This window comes from Anas acuta, chromosome 5 (assembly GCF_963932015.1).
Source record: "Anas acuta chromosome 5, bAnaAcu1.1, whole genome shotgun sequence".
Lineage (NCBI taxonomy): Eukaryota > Metazoa > Chordata > Aves > Anseriformes > Anatidae > Anas > Anas acuta.
The window spans coordinates 6,649,294-6,662,862 of NC_088983.1; the positions used below are offsets into that span (position 1 = coordinate 6,649,294).

A 13,569-nucleotide genomic window follows, 5' to 3' on the forward strand; every position below is an offset into this window, starting at 1 on the left:
TGAGTGCGAGCGCTTGGTCAGGGGGCAGAGCACCAAATGCCCAAGGGCTGAGCTCCAGGTAGCACAGGGATGGCTGTGGAGACAGGCATGTGTGTGGAAATGCAGAGATTCAAAACAAGGAATAATTAAAAAAAAACAAAAAAAAAAACATGGCATGGGCTGAGGAGGAAGCAAGCTGGGGTTGCATTCGTATCGCTGTGGTGCTTCTCAAGTCACCGCAGGGACAATGCAGGGTGGGAAGTGAAAGTAGGCATGCGTTTAAAAGCTGATTCCCAACGCGCAGGGATGTAATCTTGATGTGAAAGTAGCTGCTGGGTCATGGTGTGGTTGCTTTCCTGGTGTGGTCTAGCACAAAGTAGGCTGCAGCACCATCCCCGCCATCCCCACCCAGCTCTCTGCTCTCGCCACCCTACCAAGGAATTGTTTCTCATGCAAAATCATGACGAGGTTTGCAAACCATTTGTAAAGTGCTGTGAAGTCAGCCTGAGAACAGAAATGGGAGACAGATAAACCACGTGTGTGTAGTGTCCCCATAGTGCAGAGAGGACACAGGTCACCTATTGCTCCTTGTCTGCCTAGCCCATGTAGACCAGTGCCAGGAATTCATCAGGTTTAATGTATCTTTTGTGGTTGACGCATTTCAGCATGGAAAAATTAAAATAATTCCCTTTTTGGACTTTTTTCTTGGGTCAGTAGAGAGTTCTGCTTCCCCTGAGCTTCTGTGGTTTTCCATTAGTCCTCAATCAATTATTTATTGGTGGGGAGAAGATCTGAAAACAGCAACTCCATCTGAGAGCAGTGGCACTTGTCTGAGTAGATGTGTCTGGTGTACTTGGTGACTGAAACCACGGGGGTTGTCAATAACATTAAGAATCGCTTTCCTGCCACAAAATAAAAATATACCCTTGGAGGTGGGGTGTGCCAAGCTTTGGTGAGGACATGAGCTAAAAAGCAACGCACTGCAGATGTCACCTGGGTGTTTGTACCTTTAGCAAGCACAGGCAAAGGGTTCTTTGAAAAACATCGTGCCTTCAGGTTGGCTGACTGTTATTGTGATAGAAAATGTGTGTTGTTGGGCAGTTCTGTCCTGTATAAACATGGAATGTGTAGATATAGTATCATTAATTCTAAGGACTTTTGATTTGGTGTGGTGTCATCACAACTCTCAGCAAAGATTTCTCTGTTTCACCTGTTGCTTCTTGTCTCCACAGATTAAAAATAAGTTCAGTGAGGATTCGCGGTGTCTTCTTCAGGTAGAAAGGGATTTATAAGCAAAAAGCATAAGCATATAGTAAAGGCTAGTGTGAAGAAGAGGGACCTGACAGTTTCAGATCTTCCCCAATGAAAACAGTAAAACCTGAAAAAGACCTGAAAAAGGGTGAGTTAGGAGGAGTTGTCACAGGTACCTTCCAGTAAGCAAGGTGGCCTGGTCCTGGCAAGAAGAGAGAGGACACAGAGTCAGGGTGTGAACTGGCTCTGAATCAGCCCACTGAAAGGCACATGGGCAACATCCCCAAATTTCCAACATAGCTGGAGCTCGCTGCCCGCCGAAGTTACTCATTATTCTCATTCCTGTCCTGAAAGTGCCCCTTGTGCTTCCTTTATGCAAGCCTCCCAGTCTCCTTCCTGGAGTTGGTACTCTGTGTGTTGGGTTATGAAAGGAGAGGGGCACTGAGACAGGGCTTATTTTTCACTTTCTGATTCATTTGTTTCGCGTTACGGGAACGGGGAGTTGGCAACCTTCTCTGCTCGGTAACCGTGTCAGCTGAGCATTGCCTCCTGCTCAAAGTTCCTTCTGCTTTTCCTGCAATTGGGCAGCAAGCTAAGGCACCTCATTTGGAAACTTAAATGGCCTTGCCAGCTGGTGAGTCAAATTTCTGAGGGGCTGAACTGCCTTGGGAAAGCTCCCCTGTCCCTGTGCAAACCGGAGAGGGAGCCCTGACTGAAGAGACTTGTGAGCAAAGGAACTGATGCAAAGCACTACGAGACAGGCCAGCGTTGTGCATGGGTGGCTTTGGGTCTGGTTGCTGCTAGTATGGCATTTGGGGTGGCACATGAGATGCAATCCGTCCCTCCCATCCCGGTGCAAAGCTGGGAGGAGTCCCCAGAAGTGGGAGCGGGATTGCAGGGAGCCCGGCATGCCCGGCCAGGAGCTGCACCCGGCTCTGCCCTGCTTATCCGGGATCCTTGGGCTTTGCAGAGCCTGGAGTGAATCACCTGTAATGAGGGAACAGCAGCAGGAATCCACATGAAATGAGAACCTAAATCTTGGGATAATGACCCATTTGCTAGGCTCTTGCAAATTCTTCTTCCATCTGATTTCACTGCTGCTATTTAAGCGATTGTTGTGGCGAGAAGCTGAGAGATCAGAGCAGTCAGGAAAGCACTTAGCGTGCCCACGGGTTTGTCGGAGTCTTAGAAAAAAAGAACCACTGATATCAGGGACAGTCTCGGTTCTAACAATACAAGAAACATCTCAGGACAGCATCTCCTAGGAAGTATGTTTAAAATTTGTTCCAGCAGGGGCTAGGTGGTACCCCCTCTGACACACCCCGTGCATTTTATGCCCACAATGTGTCTCTAGCACTGACACTGCTCTTCCATCGTGTGCATAAAAATTTTGTGGGGATGGTGAGATTTTCAAAACCATCCATTCTGGCCCAGAAAAATGATTCTTTGAAAGTTAATAGTATATTTGGCAGTGGAAATCCAGAGACCAGAGTGAAGTGGTTTTAAGAAATCCTATCTGAAAATACAGAATACTTTTGCCTTCAACATTGTTCAGTCAATTATAGAAAGGAGATTAGTGCCCATAGCTTTAGCTTTATAAATCTGGATCTGTAATTCAGAGCCTTAATAAGGTTAAGTAATTTTTTTTTTTTCTCCTAAATGCTTAATCCAAAATCGACCGAACCTGACAGGATATCTGCTGATTTCCCTGGATTCAGGATGAGGGTCAGAGTGGAGTGAATCTTAGCCATTCGTATGAATATGGAGAAGCCCGACTAGACTTACAGGTTCAGTTCAGGAGTGTCTTCTTCCCCACAAAGCCCTGCTGGCATTACAAATACTCGTACAGGTTTGTTTGCTGCCCGAGCTGTTGCCAGAGGCAGTCTGCACACATGATCATGATGGATGGTGCCACTTTTTTTTTTTTTTTTTTCCCTTTTGGTATTTCCTTGAGTGAAACGTCCCTCCTCAGAGGCTGAGTGTGGCGAAGGTAGATTTCACGAGCAGCTGTGAGATTAGCAGGGAGAGCTCAGGAGAGTCGCTTTGGTTGGAGCCACCGTCTAATTCCCCCAGGGCAGGCTTAGTGGCAGATGGTGGCGAAATGGGGACGTGTGGCAGTGCTGCTGGGAAGAGGAGCCTCTTGAGCAACGTGGTCCTGCTCTGATCCTGCTGGGACGGGGCCTCAGAGCCGCTCTAGGGTGGGCTGTGGGCCGCTGGTGATGGTTGATCTCATTGGGTAACTCTTCCACTCCGTCTTGAAGCACTGAGACCACATTGTACCATGGGCACGGGCCCGATTTCAGTTTAATTTCTGTATCAGGCTTTGAATCGATGTTGCTCTATTTTTGTCAAGGTGACATAACAGGCTTATGCTTTTTAATCTCTCTTGGCACCGTCCGTCATAAGTCCACATCTTATTCTTGTTCATGCATTCAGGTCCCAGGCCTGTTGTACACCTCCTCTGAAGACCTCAAGCAAAGGGACTCACAGAAAGAAGGGTTGTGTTTGGGATTTTTTTTTTTTCCCCTCTTTTTTTGGCAAGGATAAAATAGCAGCTCTGTTGGGAGCAACTCAGCAAATGATGGTTTCTGGGCCAGCAAATTCCAGCGTTGCTGCCCAGTGGGACCGAGGAGTCTATCACAGGACTAGGCAGTCAGCCTGGCAGCTCATCCGGGGAGGGTGTGCGCGGCGTGCATACCAAGGCTGGACACGAAGCCTTTTTCTGCCCACCCCTCTCCTTCCCGCACCAACTGGGAGGACGTTTGCTCCGGGATTCTGGGAAAGAGCTCGAGTGTAACTCCTTTTTCCTGACAAGAATACCACATAAAAGTGCGGCGAATAATGCGTGTATTGTATATATGTATATATTGAAAAAAAAAAAGAAGTATGCGCACACATGTGGACATATAAATATCTATGGATTGCGCCATCTTTGGGATTACTCCAACGTAGCAATCTCCAGCGCGTCTGTGTTTCAGCAGTAATGACCCCGGCTCGCTGCTGCCCCATTTCACAAGAATGTCCTGCTGTCCTTGTAACGCTGCTTTTGCAGACTGTCATTAGCTCTCTGCCAGCTGCCGTGGAAAAGGGGAAGCTCTCAGAGGTGGGCCTGACCCTAGAAGGACTTGGGGCACCTGTGGGGTCCCCCCGAATCTGTGCCTCTCGGGTTCGGACCCACCAAGGTGATGGGAGCTCTGTGATTACCCAGTGTGGTGCGCCGAGGCTTTTTGTAGTCAGTGCCTGTGTGCTTGAGCACTCTAATTTAGCTGGGGGATGAATCACGCCCGTTCATCTCAATAGCAATGAAATCATGTCAGTAATTGTGGTAGCTTCCACAGACACTTTGCTGAAGTGCCCGGAGGGAGGGGAGGTGGGACTGCTGATGCTTCAAACCATCGGAGAGGCCCCGGATCCCGAGCTGTGCCAGCTGCTCTGCCCTAAGAGAAACCAACCCCATGGGCACGAGCAGCAGCCCTGCAAGGGACCTGCCAAGGGGAACAGCTCACGAAGGGACCCTGCCAGCAGGAAAGGGTCAGGCGGAGAGGGAGCCTGGAGCGTTGGTCCCATCCCATCTCTGCCAAACCCCGCATGGCGCTGCCCTAACCTGGGCAGGTGGCTTGCAGGAACTTGCCCTTACGCTCGGAGGGCTGCTTGACTTTGAGATTAAAACATAATAATAGAGCGCTCCTGGCTGCAGGTGCTTGCCAGTCGGGGTTTAGGCTGCAGCCCAAGCGGCTGAGCAAGAAGGCGTTTTGAAGCTTAATCAGGCTTCTGCTGGGGAGTGCACGAGGCTGATACAGAGCCTTTGGACACACTGCTGGGCACAGGTACAGGGGGCTGGCAGGATCTCCTTGTCTTCCCTGAGCTCAAACACCCACCTTGCCCTCCAGAAGGGCCCTTGGTTGTGCTTTGGCTTGAGTTTTCAGAGGTCGGCCACGCGTCCTGGCTTTGTAAAATCCCCGGGAATGGTGCTGGGCTCCTGGCTGGAGAAATACTCAGGTGCTGGTCCTGTGGGATCGACCTTCCCCAGGGGCCTCTGTTCCCTCCCGGCCGCACAAAGCAGGCAGCAAGGACAAGAGGCTGTTAGCTGGTACGTGGCCTAGCAGGGAGTGATAATTTTCAGAGTTTTGCTCACTTATCCCGCTTACACTGCATCTGAATGCTACTCTTGTGTCATTATGTCATATTTCTGCTTTTACTTTGTTTCTGAGAAATGCAGAAGTTCAGTTTGGAGCCGCTGTGGCTATATTTAAGGCCACTAAATGGCCGAGTGTGGTCAGCTTTTGAAAATAACTTCTGGTCGTTAGGACAGCGGAGAAGGGCACCTTGCTCTGTTTCATTCCTACTTTCTGCTAATTATGAACTTATTTAAATACACCGGGAGAGATCTTCCCTTCATTGCTGCCCCATGCCATCGCACTGCAGGTTGAGGTACGCCTGCTGTGGTCAGGCTGTCTGTGTGCACGCCGACAGTCTGAAAGAGTTTGCCACTGCAAGTGAGAAGCTGGTTGGAAACCAAATGGAACATTTTCTGTAGCCACAAGAACGTTTTTTTTTCGAGAAAACTAGAAGTTGGATTTACATTTTGCAATCCCTGAGCTGTATTCTGGTTTACCCCATGCAGTACCTGGAAGGATGAAGCATGCAGTTCTGCCATCCTCTTCCTCATTTAATTGTAAAGCTGAAGCTGGGAGAGATCAGGATTGAATCCCCCAGGGGTCTGGGGACTGTTTTGTGAAGCTGTGGGTGCATAAAGTAAGGCTTACTGTATCAGCACAGCAGCCCCGAGTATTGCTGTGTATTACTGGCTGCACGCTGGTTAGATGTTGTATGGTACCTTCAGGGCTTCCTTCGGTTCTGTGCTTTCTGTAAGCACAATGAGATTCTTGGAGCTTATGGTGATTTTCCCCTTTAAAGAACCACAGGAGCTGAATTGAAACAAGCCTCCAAGGCTGAAAGGGAGCAAAAGCTCTTCCTTTTTTTTCAACAACAAACCTCAGGCTTTCAAGCTGTCTTCCCAAGTTCGGTGCAGCCTGATCTTTTTCTGATCTCTGCTTTGTGGCTTCCTTTTTCAAAGGCTGGTAACCTGGTTTTTCATTTGTGATTTCAGTATGTCTCCCTGCCCTACAGATGTGGCAGCAGCTAAACAAATACCAGCAGCTCAGACTGGGTTTTTATGTCTTAGCTCTGCTAGAATATATTGCAAGTATCCTTAGCCAGTGTTTTCTGCTGCCTGCTGACACTCAGCTATACCAGTGCTTAGGATATTTGCTTAACTCTTCCTTGATGAATTTCTGGTTATACATATGAATTTGTGGTTATAGAAATTAATTTGACCATAAAAATAAATAATGCCTGGTTATTATTAGAAAAATGTGGGAGATGTGAACCATCTAATGTGAAGGAAATTTTAAGCATCAGCGAGTTCTGTAAAACCTAAGACACATGGGATTGGAAATTAATTTCCAGAATTCCTTAAATCCCTTCCCAGACTTAGTTCCCAAACTGGTATAAAATCTTGGAAACAAAATTTGGAGACTCCTATTGCAAAACCAGTGGGAATGGCATTGTGAAACAATTATTTTCTTTGAGTTTGGCTGCTGAGCCCCCAAAATTTACTATAGGAAGGAAGGAAGAAAGAAAAGGAGGGGAGGACGAAATGTCCACAGCATTTGGAGCAGGGCCTCCATCTTGGACATTCTTCCTCTTAGTTAAGTATCTTAACAACTGTGCTATTCTGCAAGCTAAATGTCTTTCATTCTCCTCTGCTGAAGTTGTTTCATTTTACAAAAAATAATTACGATGTCACTGGAGCAGCAGGAGTTGGAAACGTGTATTGCTCTGGCTTCCAGAGCCGGCAGTAGAAACACGTTTTTCTCCATCATGATGGAGACTTCAGTATTTCTACGAAGTAAAATGGCTTCAACAGAAGAGATGGAGAAAAACCAAAATCTAGTCCCTGCTTGCGGAAGGGGTTTGAATGCACATTTGCTCACTCCAAAGGTGTTTCCAAAGGAGTCTCTACATGGTCTTGCATGCTGAAGAATAAAAAATCAAAATGTTCACATTCAGAAATGCCAAAAATAAATCATTTGGCTAATTCCAGGTTTAGATATTCTATTTTTAATTGTATATGGACAATATAAATACATGTATGTATGCATATTTTCATATTTGACTGCAGTGTCATCCCAGTTGCAGCTACATTTGTGGCTAGCTCTGTATCTGCATCTTTTGTGACTGAAATATTTGCCTTGAGATGGGATCACTGAGCTTTTACAGGCTTTAATCTGGGCTTTGGGATTACCAAAACCTGGAAGAACCTTGATATGAGCAATTCAGACTGGAAGCCATTTTCTGCTGCCCCCATTCCTGCAGAAAAGATCCTTAGTACATTGCAAAGCAGGGTGGTGAAGCCAAAAGAGGGGAAAAACTACAAAGCCTCATCCTTTAAAACATATTTCTATGTCATAAGTGAGTTGATCTGAGCAGAGCGAGTGGCAGGTACTTGTATAACACCTATTCACTGGCAAAACTCTGGTGCAGGGAATCGTATTTGACGTGCTTCAGAAAAGAGTGGATCATCTGCAATTGCAATTCCATTTTTTTTTACGAATGTCAGACTCAAGTGGCAGACGTATGAAGGACACCTCTTCCAGCGAGTGACGCTGAGGCAGCTCGTTTTGTCATTTCTTCTGGGGCTAGAATAAAATGATGCCGTTAAGCCGATGTGCCGTAACTGCGTGTGAGGACAAAGCTGCCTTTCTGAGTTGGGACGGAGTCTGTTTTCCAAGGGAAGTTTGCCAGCAACGGGCTTAAGGCAGAGTCTCATCAGGACCTTAGAAATGCAGCCCTCAGAAAACCTTTCTGCTCTTATTGCTTCATCGAGCTGCTAAAAATATTGAATGGAAAATGCAAGTATTAAGGAAATGAGGTAGATCTGGGCTTTGTGAGCTGGACGGCTTCCAGTTTCATCAGCTTCCCGGAATCCTTGCTGCTCGACTGAAGAGCTCCTTGTAAATCTTAGAAACCTGTCAGTGTTTTTCCTCTCATGTGATGGGCCTGGCTCACGTGGTGGGACACACGGGGAGCCCTGTCAGCGTAAAACAGTGAGCACCAAGCATATGAGGGCTGGAATTGCTTGAAGCAAACGCTGCACACGATGTGTGAGAAGGCTTTAGGCTGGGCCTGGGGTAGCCAGAGGGTGGCCACATGGCCGTGCTGCCATGCTGGCCCACGAGGCCTGTGCCAATGGGGCCTGCGGGGCCTTGTGTGGGCCCGGCAAGGCGTTGAGCAGTCCCTTTGGTCACGGGAGGTCCTCTTCTGAAGTGAAACACACGTAGCCTGAGCAAGTGCGAGGAGATCAGTGGCTTGTTCCCGGTTGCGTGAAAATAGCAAATGCAAGTTTTAGGTTTCACGTTTCTGGAAAGAAGCCGGGAGAAGCCAAGAGCCCAACTGCAGGAGGAGACAACAGGCGTCCTTAATGGATTTAACACGCGACACGGAGCAGCCAAAGGGCTGGAGGTTTGCCTCGTGCGGTTAAAACTCCACTAGCTCAGCGAGAGGCAGACGGCTGAAATTTAATGGCAATTACATCCACAGAGCCTCTCTGGGAGGATGCTGCAAGCATCGTGCACCTGCAGAAGCTCCTGTGTGATGAGGGCGGTGTGTTATAGAGCCGGCAGCGACTGCAGGTTCCCTGCAGCACGTCCTGTGGGGCAGGAGCTGCCCAGTGCCAGGGCATTTGGGGATCTGGTCTACAGAGCAAGCCCCATGGTGCCGCAGCATCTTGCCTCTGCTCCTCAGGCTCCGTGTGCGGGACGGCAACCTGCTTATTCAGTGCAGGTACGTGACTGCGTTTCTGCTGGCTCAGACCTACCGAAGGCACATTTTGAGGCATTCCCAAAGCACGCCAGGACACAGCGGGTGTGCTGGGGAGTGGGGGGGAAGCTTGGAAGGGGGATCTCCAAGCAAGTTCACCAAAATTCCCCTTCCAGTCACATGTTTAGGTGCACCCTCCCCCAGAAGTCAGACCTGCCCAGGACTGAAAAAGGCGTTTGCTGCATTTAAAAGCAAGCCAAGAATAAACTGCGCGTTTTAACCACATCACTGCAGATTCCTGGAAACAAGGCCTGCCTTTATGCTCGGAGGGCTTCCCTGCTCTGCCAGGAACCACAAGGAAGAGCAACAGGAGCTTTGACTGTAAACCGCTGTTGAAGGCATACTGTCATGGACGAGCACGTACAATACCTCTCATTGTGCTCACCTAATCCTTAACAAGACAAGCCTTTGCCCACACAGCTTAACGGCCATTTTTAATTCTAAGAAGGGGAAAAATAAGTATCTTCTGCTGAGCATCCCACCCAGAGCAAACACTGCAGCGTAAGACAAGCGTGGGCACTGTCCTAGACCTCCAAATTTTGCTGGCCACCAGTTAGCCAGCCTTCTGGGACAGGCAGCATCCTTCCAGAGGGGTTTTTACTGGCTTCTGTGCTGTGTTAAAAGCTGGAGAGAGGATGTTGTATGATCTTACGATTAAGATCCTGAGCTGGAATTCAGGAAGCTGGTGTTTAGTCCTGGCTCTAGTGAACGTGGGCAAATTGTTAACCTCCAACCCTCGCTTTCCCATCGATTCAAAAGAAGCTAATAATACTTTTTCTTATCTCTTTAGGGCAGGATGTGGCTCTAATTGTCTAGCATGATGTGGCACTGATCTTTCCACTGTAACAGTGAAGTTGCAAGAGAGCTTGTCTCAAGCTCCAGAGAGGCTTCTGGTGGTGGTGTGGGCTGTAGAAATGCTAATGCAAGACAGAGCAATCAACCACCTGTTTGCCACTTCAGGATCATAGAAAGAGGATGAGCAGGATCAAGCTGGATCCAGATTTCAGCTCTCCCCAGGTTTTCGTGTTGGTATGGAGATGCCACCGATGTTACTGCCTTTCTCATTGCTCCCCCTTTCCAAGGAAATGGATGTCCAACCAGAGGACAAAATGGATCAAGTTCCAACACGGATTTCATAAAAGGGCCCTGAAGTCCTCAGATATATTTATTTTTTTATTTCTACCTGGGCATCCAAATGCCTTTGAAAGTTGCTTTGTCTAAGCCTATGAGCCTGTCCTCCATCTCAGTAAAATGGTGGTAACATTTCCCTGCTGCAGAGCTGCTGTGAGGACTGCAAAACTCTTGGGCAAAGGTTAGCCATACCTGAGATAGCTTCTGTGGAAGAGCTGTGACCTGGAAATTCATTCTGTGACAGAGATGTTCAAGTGCATATTGTGTGAGAAGCAGCATAAACACAGGTATGCTCAGCCAGCAGGATACCTTTTGGGTCCCCATTGGTGCAGTTTTTCTCCAAACCTGTAAAAAGAATTAAAAATTAAGCAAATACACACACAAAACACTCAAAAAACAGAAATGTGACCTATTTGTACTCCCATCGTAGCTGCTTTCCTCCATCTGTGACAGTGCCTAGAGCTCGTCTGACAGCTGAAAAGCGGAGGTGCCAAGAGCCAGTATGTATTTTTAGGAAGGCATTGCCTAAGTCTGCAGATGACCCTGTGCTTTCTGGTAATGGTCCTGACAGCGCGTAGGGCTGCGGGCTGATCCCTGAGGCAATCTCCCTGATAAGCTTTGTGAGGGCTCTGTCATTTTGGCAGCCTGCTTTTGATTAGGTGCTTGCAGGCTGGTGCAGGTGAGGTATTGGAAAACGTGCTTTTCCGTGGCTTGCTCTCTATGGCATTTGGCTGCAGGGCTGTTGTGACAGGAAGCAGGCAGGTATGAAACGAGGAGGCACTGACCCCAACAAGCACCACGGGGGAAGATTGGTTCTTGTTAGCGTGGTCTGTCTGGGGTTGGTACACGTGGGAAGACTTTAAGGCTTTGCATCCCGGGCTGGCTGAAGCTTCGCCCTGCCCACGTGGCACTGTTGGCAGGGACTTTGCTTCTCAGCTTGGACAAAATGCCAGGTGGGATTTATCAGTCAGGTCCACCCCGCTAAGGGAAGTCCGGGCCCTAAACCCTACACCTTGGGAGAAGCAAGGACCTGCTCCCCGCCGGCGTGGCGCTTTGCCGAGCTGGAGCGTGTCGTGTGCGGCGCGTTTTGCTGCATCAGAGCATCCTTACGCAATTCGACAGCTCTGGCAACCTCTGCTCCAGTGAGTGAGTCCCCAAGCTGAGTGAGCAGGAGCTCTGCCAGTCGGGCTTGTGGTGCGTTTGGAAAGCCATGTGGGCGAACTCGTAGAGTACCTGCCCATCTTAAATGCCGTTCGGCAGAATGGTGTTTGTTCCTCCCTCCCTTTTGTAAGAGATGAGGCAAAAGAAAACCCCTCCTGCATGACTTCTGTTTATTTTTTTATGATGATGAGGCTTGTCCAGTTTACAGGTTAAGCTTGTGAGGCCTGGGACGCTGCCTCCGTTTGTGCTGGGGCTGCTCCAGGCACGTAGCAACTCGGTGAATGATTCTCGTTGCAGGGACTTGAAGCTGGACAATGTGCTGCTGGACTACGAGGGGCACTGCAAGCTGGCAGATTTTGGAATGTGCAAAGAGGGCATTCACGATGGCATCACCACAGCCACCTTCTGCGGTACACCAGACTACATTGCTCCTGAGGTACAGCGAAGCTTTCTTGACCAAGCAAACTCATTTTTGAGCAGCTAGTGTGCTCTTTGGAGTATTGAGCTACACCTTACTTGTCTGGTGGGTGTAAAGTTTCCTAGGCACCAAGATAAGCATATATTTTTCTTAAGGAAAGGTGAGGTAGAGCCACAGCTATAAAAAATAAAAAAAAATAAATAAAAAAAAAAGAGAAAGAGGCACACAGAGATACTGTCCCAGTTTGATTTGAAAGGAGATTGAATTCTCCCTTGTTTCCCAGTTCTGTTTTATACCTGCTCCCCTTCCCTGTCATTCACCAACCTCGCTACAATATTAATAAACACCTCTTTAAGAAACAGCTGTCCTCCAGATGCTGCCAGATGATTTTTGTCTGTGGTTGGCATTTGTGCCTTATTGCACACTCAGGCGCCTTCCCCTCCCCGGCTGAAAGTGTTGCTGTTGGAGCCGCGTACACATTTCTTCCTGGGGCAGGGAAAAGGCGGTGTCAGCCCATGCACATGGCTGCTCCGCCACTTCTGAGGCTCAGCAGGTTAGCTGAAATGCCCCTTTTCCTCCTGATAAAACCTAGCCTAAGTTCAAAGACATTGTTTCCAAGATGACCCAGTGAGCAGCCAAGTTAATACAGCCCTTGTTTAACGGATCTGTTGTACTTTAGCATAGATCAGGGGGTTCCCAGGTTGAGGTCACATAAATGTTCCTGGACATCCAGCCAGGCTAGCAGAGAGAGCTCTGAGGACACAGCAAGAACTTCTGCACTGATGTTTCCAAACCTGTTTTCTTCCCCTGCTCAGTTTAAGAAGCTCTAGGGGTGATGTTTCACTTCCATCCCTTTTTCAGATTCTACAGGAGATGCTGTATGGCCCCGACGTTGACTGGTGGGCCATGGGTGTGCTGCTGTACGAGATGCTGTGCGGCCACGCGCCCTTCGAGGCGGAGAACGAGGACGACCTCTTCGAGGCCATTCTGAACGACGAAGTTGTGTACCCGACGTGGCTCCAGCAGGACGCAGTGGCAATCCTCAAAGCGGTGAGTTCCCTCGGCCGCTTGTCTGCATCCTCTCCTGGCTTTCTTCAGCCAAAATCTGGCAAAAGAAAACAGGGCTGGGGGATGGGTACTCAGAAATTGCGGTTTCCCTGACCCTGACCCTTTCTTATCTTGGAATGAAGGATAAACTGAAAAAAAAATAATCCTGCCACACTTCAGTGTGTTTGCATAGTTATGTCCTTTATACGGTTCAGCAGCCAACTTGGCAAGCAGTGTGTGCGTGTCTGCTTCTCTGGGCATTCCCTTGCTGGCTTAATGATTTACAGCATATGGTCATCTTCCAGAACAGAAGGAGCAGGTATACACGGTGTTATCAGCAGTGGCTGTACGACAGCACAAGGGGCAATGGTTTAAAAACAAAAGAATAGGGTTAGGTTAGATATAAGGAAGAAATTCTTCACAAGAAGAAAGGAGAGGTCCTGGCACAGGATGTCCAGAGCAGCTGTGGCTGTCCCATTCCTGGAATTGTTCAAGGCCAGGCTGGATGGGGCTTTGGGCAGCCTGGGCTGGTGGGAGGGGTCCCTGCCCATGGCAGGGAGCTGGAACTAGATGGTCTTTAAGGTCCATTTCAACCCAAACCATGCTATGATTCTGCAGTTCTATGATGTCCATGTGACCAGAGTGTCAATGAAGTAAAGTCTTCCTGAAAATCCTTTGTTGGACTGCTCTGTACCTGCATG

General features: G+C 48.5%; 1 protein-coding gene across 2 annotated transcripts in view; it reads left to right on the top strand.

Annotated features, from left to right (window-relative positions):
- PRKCH (protein kinase C eta) overlaps positions 1–13,569 on the top strand; it is a 113,352-nt gene that overhangs the window by 82,437 nt on the left and 17,346 nt on the right. For both annotated transcript variants that reach the window (XM_068682487.1, XM_068682488.1), the window contains 2 exons: positions 11,701–11,839; positions 12,683–12,871. In XM_068682487.1, coding sequence (XP_068538588.1) covers positions 11,701–11,839; positions 12,683–12,871 — 328 coding nt within the window. The remainder of the gene's footprint in view (positions 1–11,700; positions 11,840–12,682; positions 12,872–13,569) is intronic.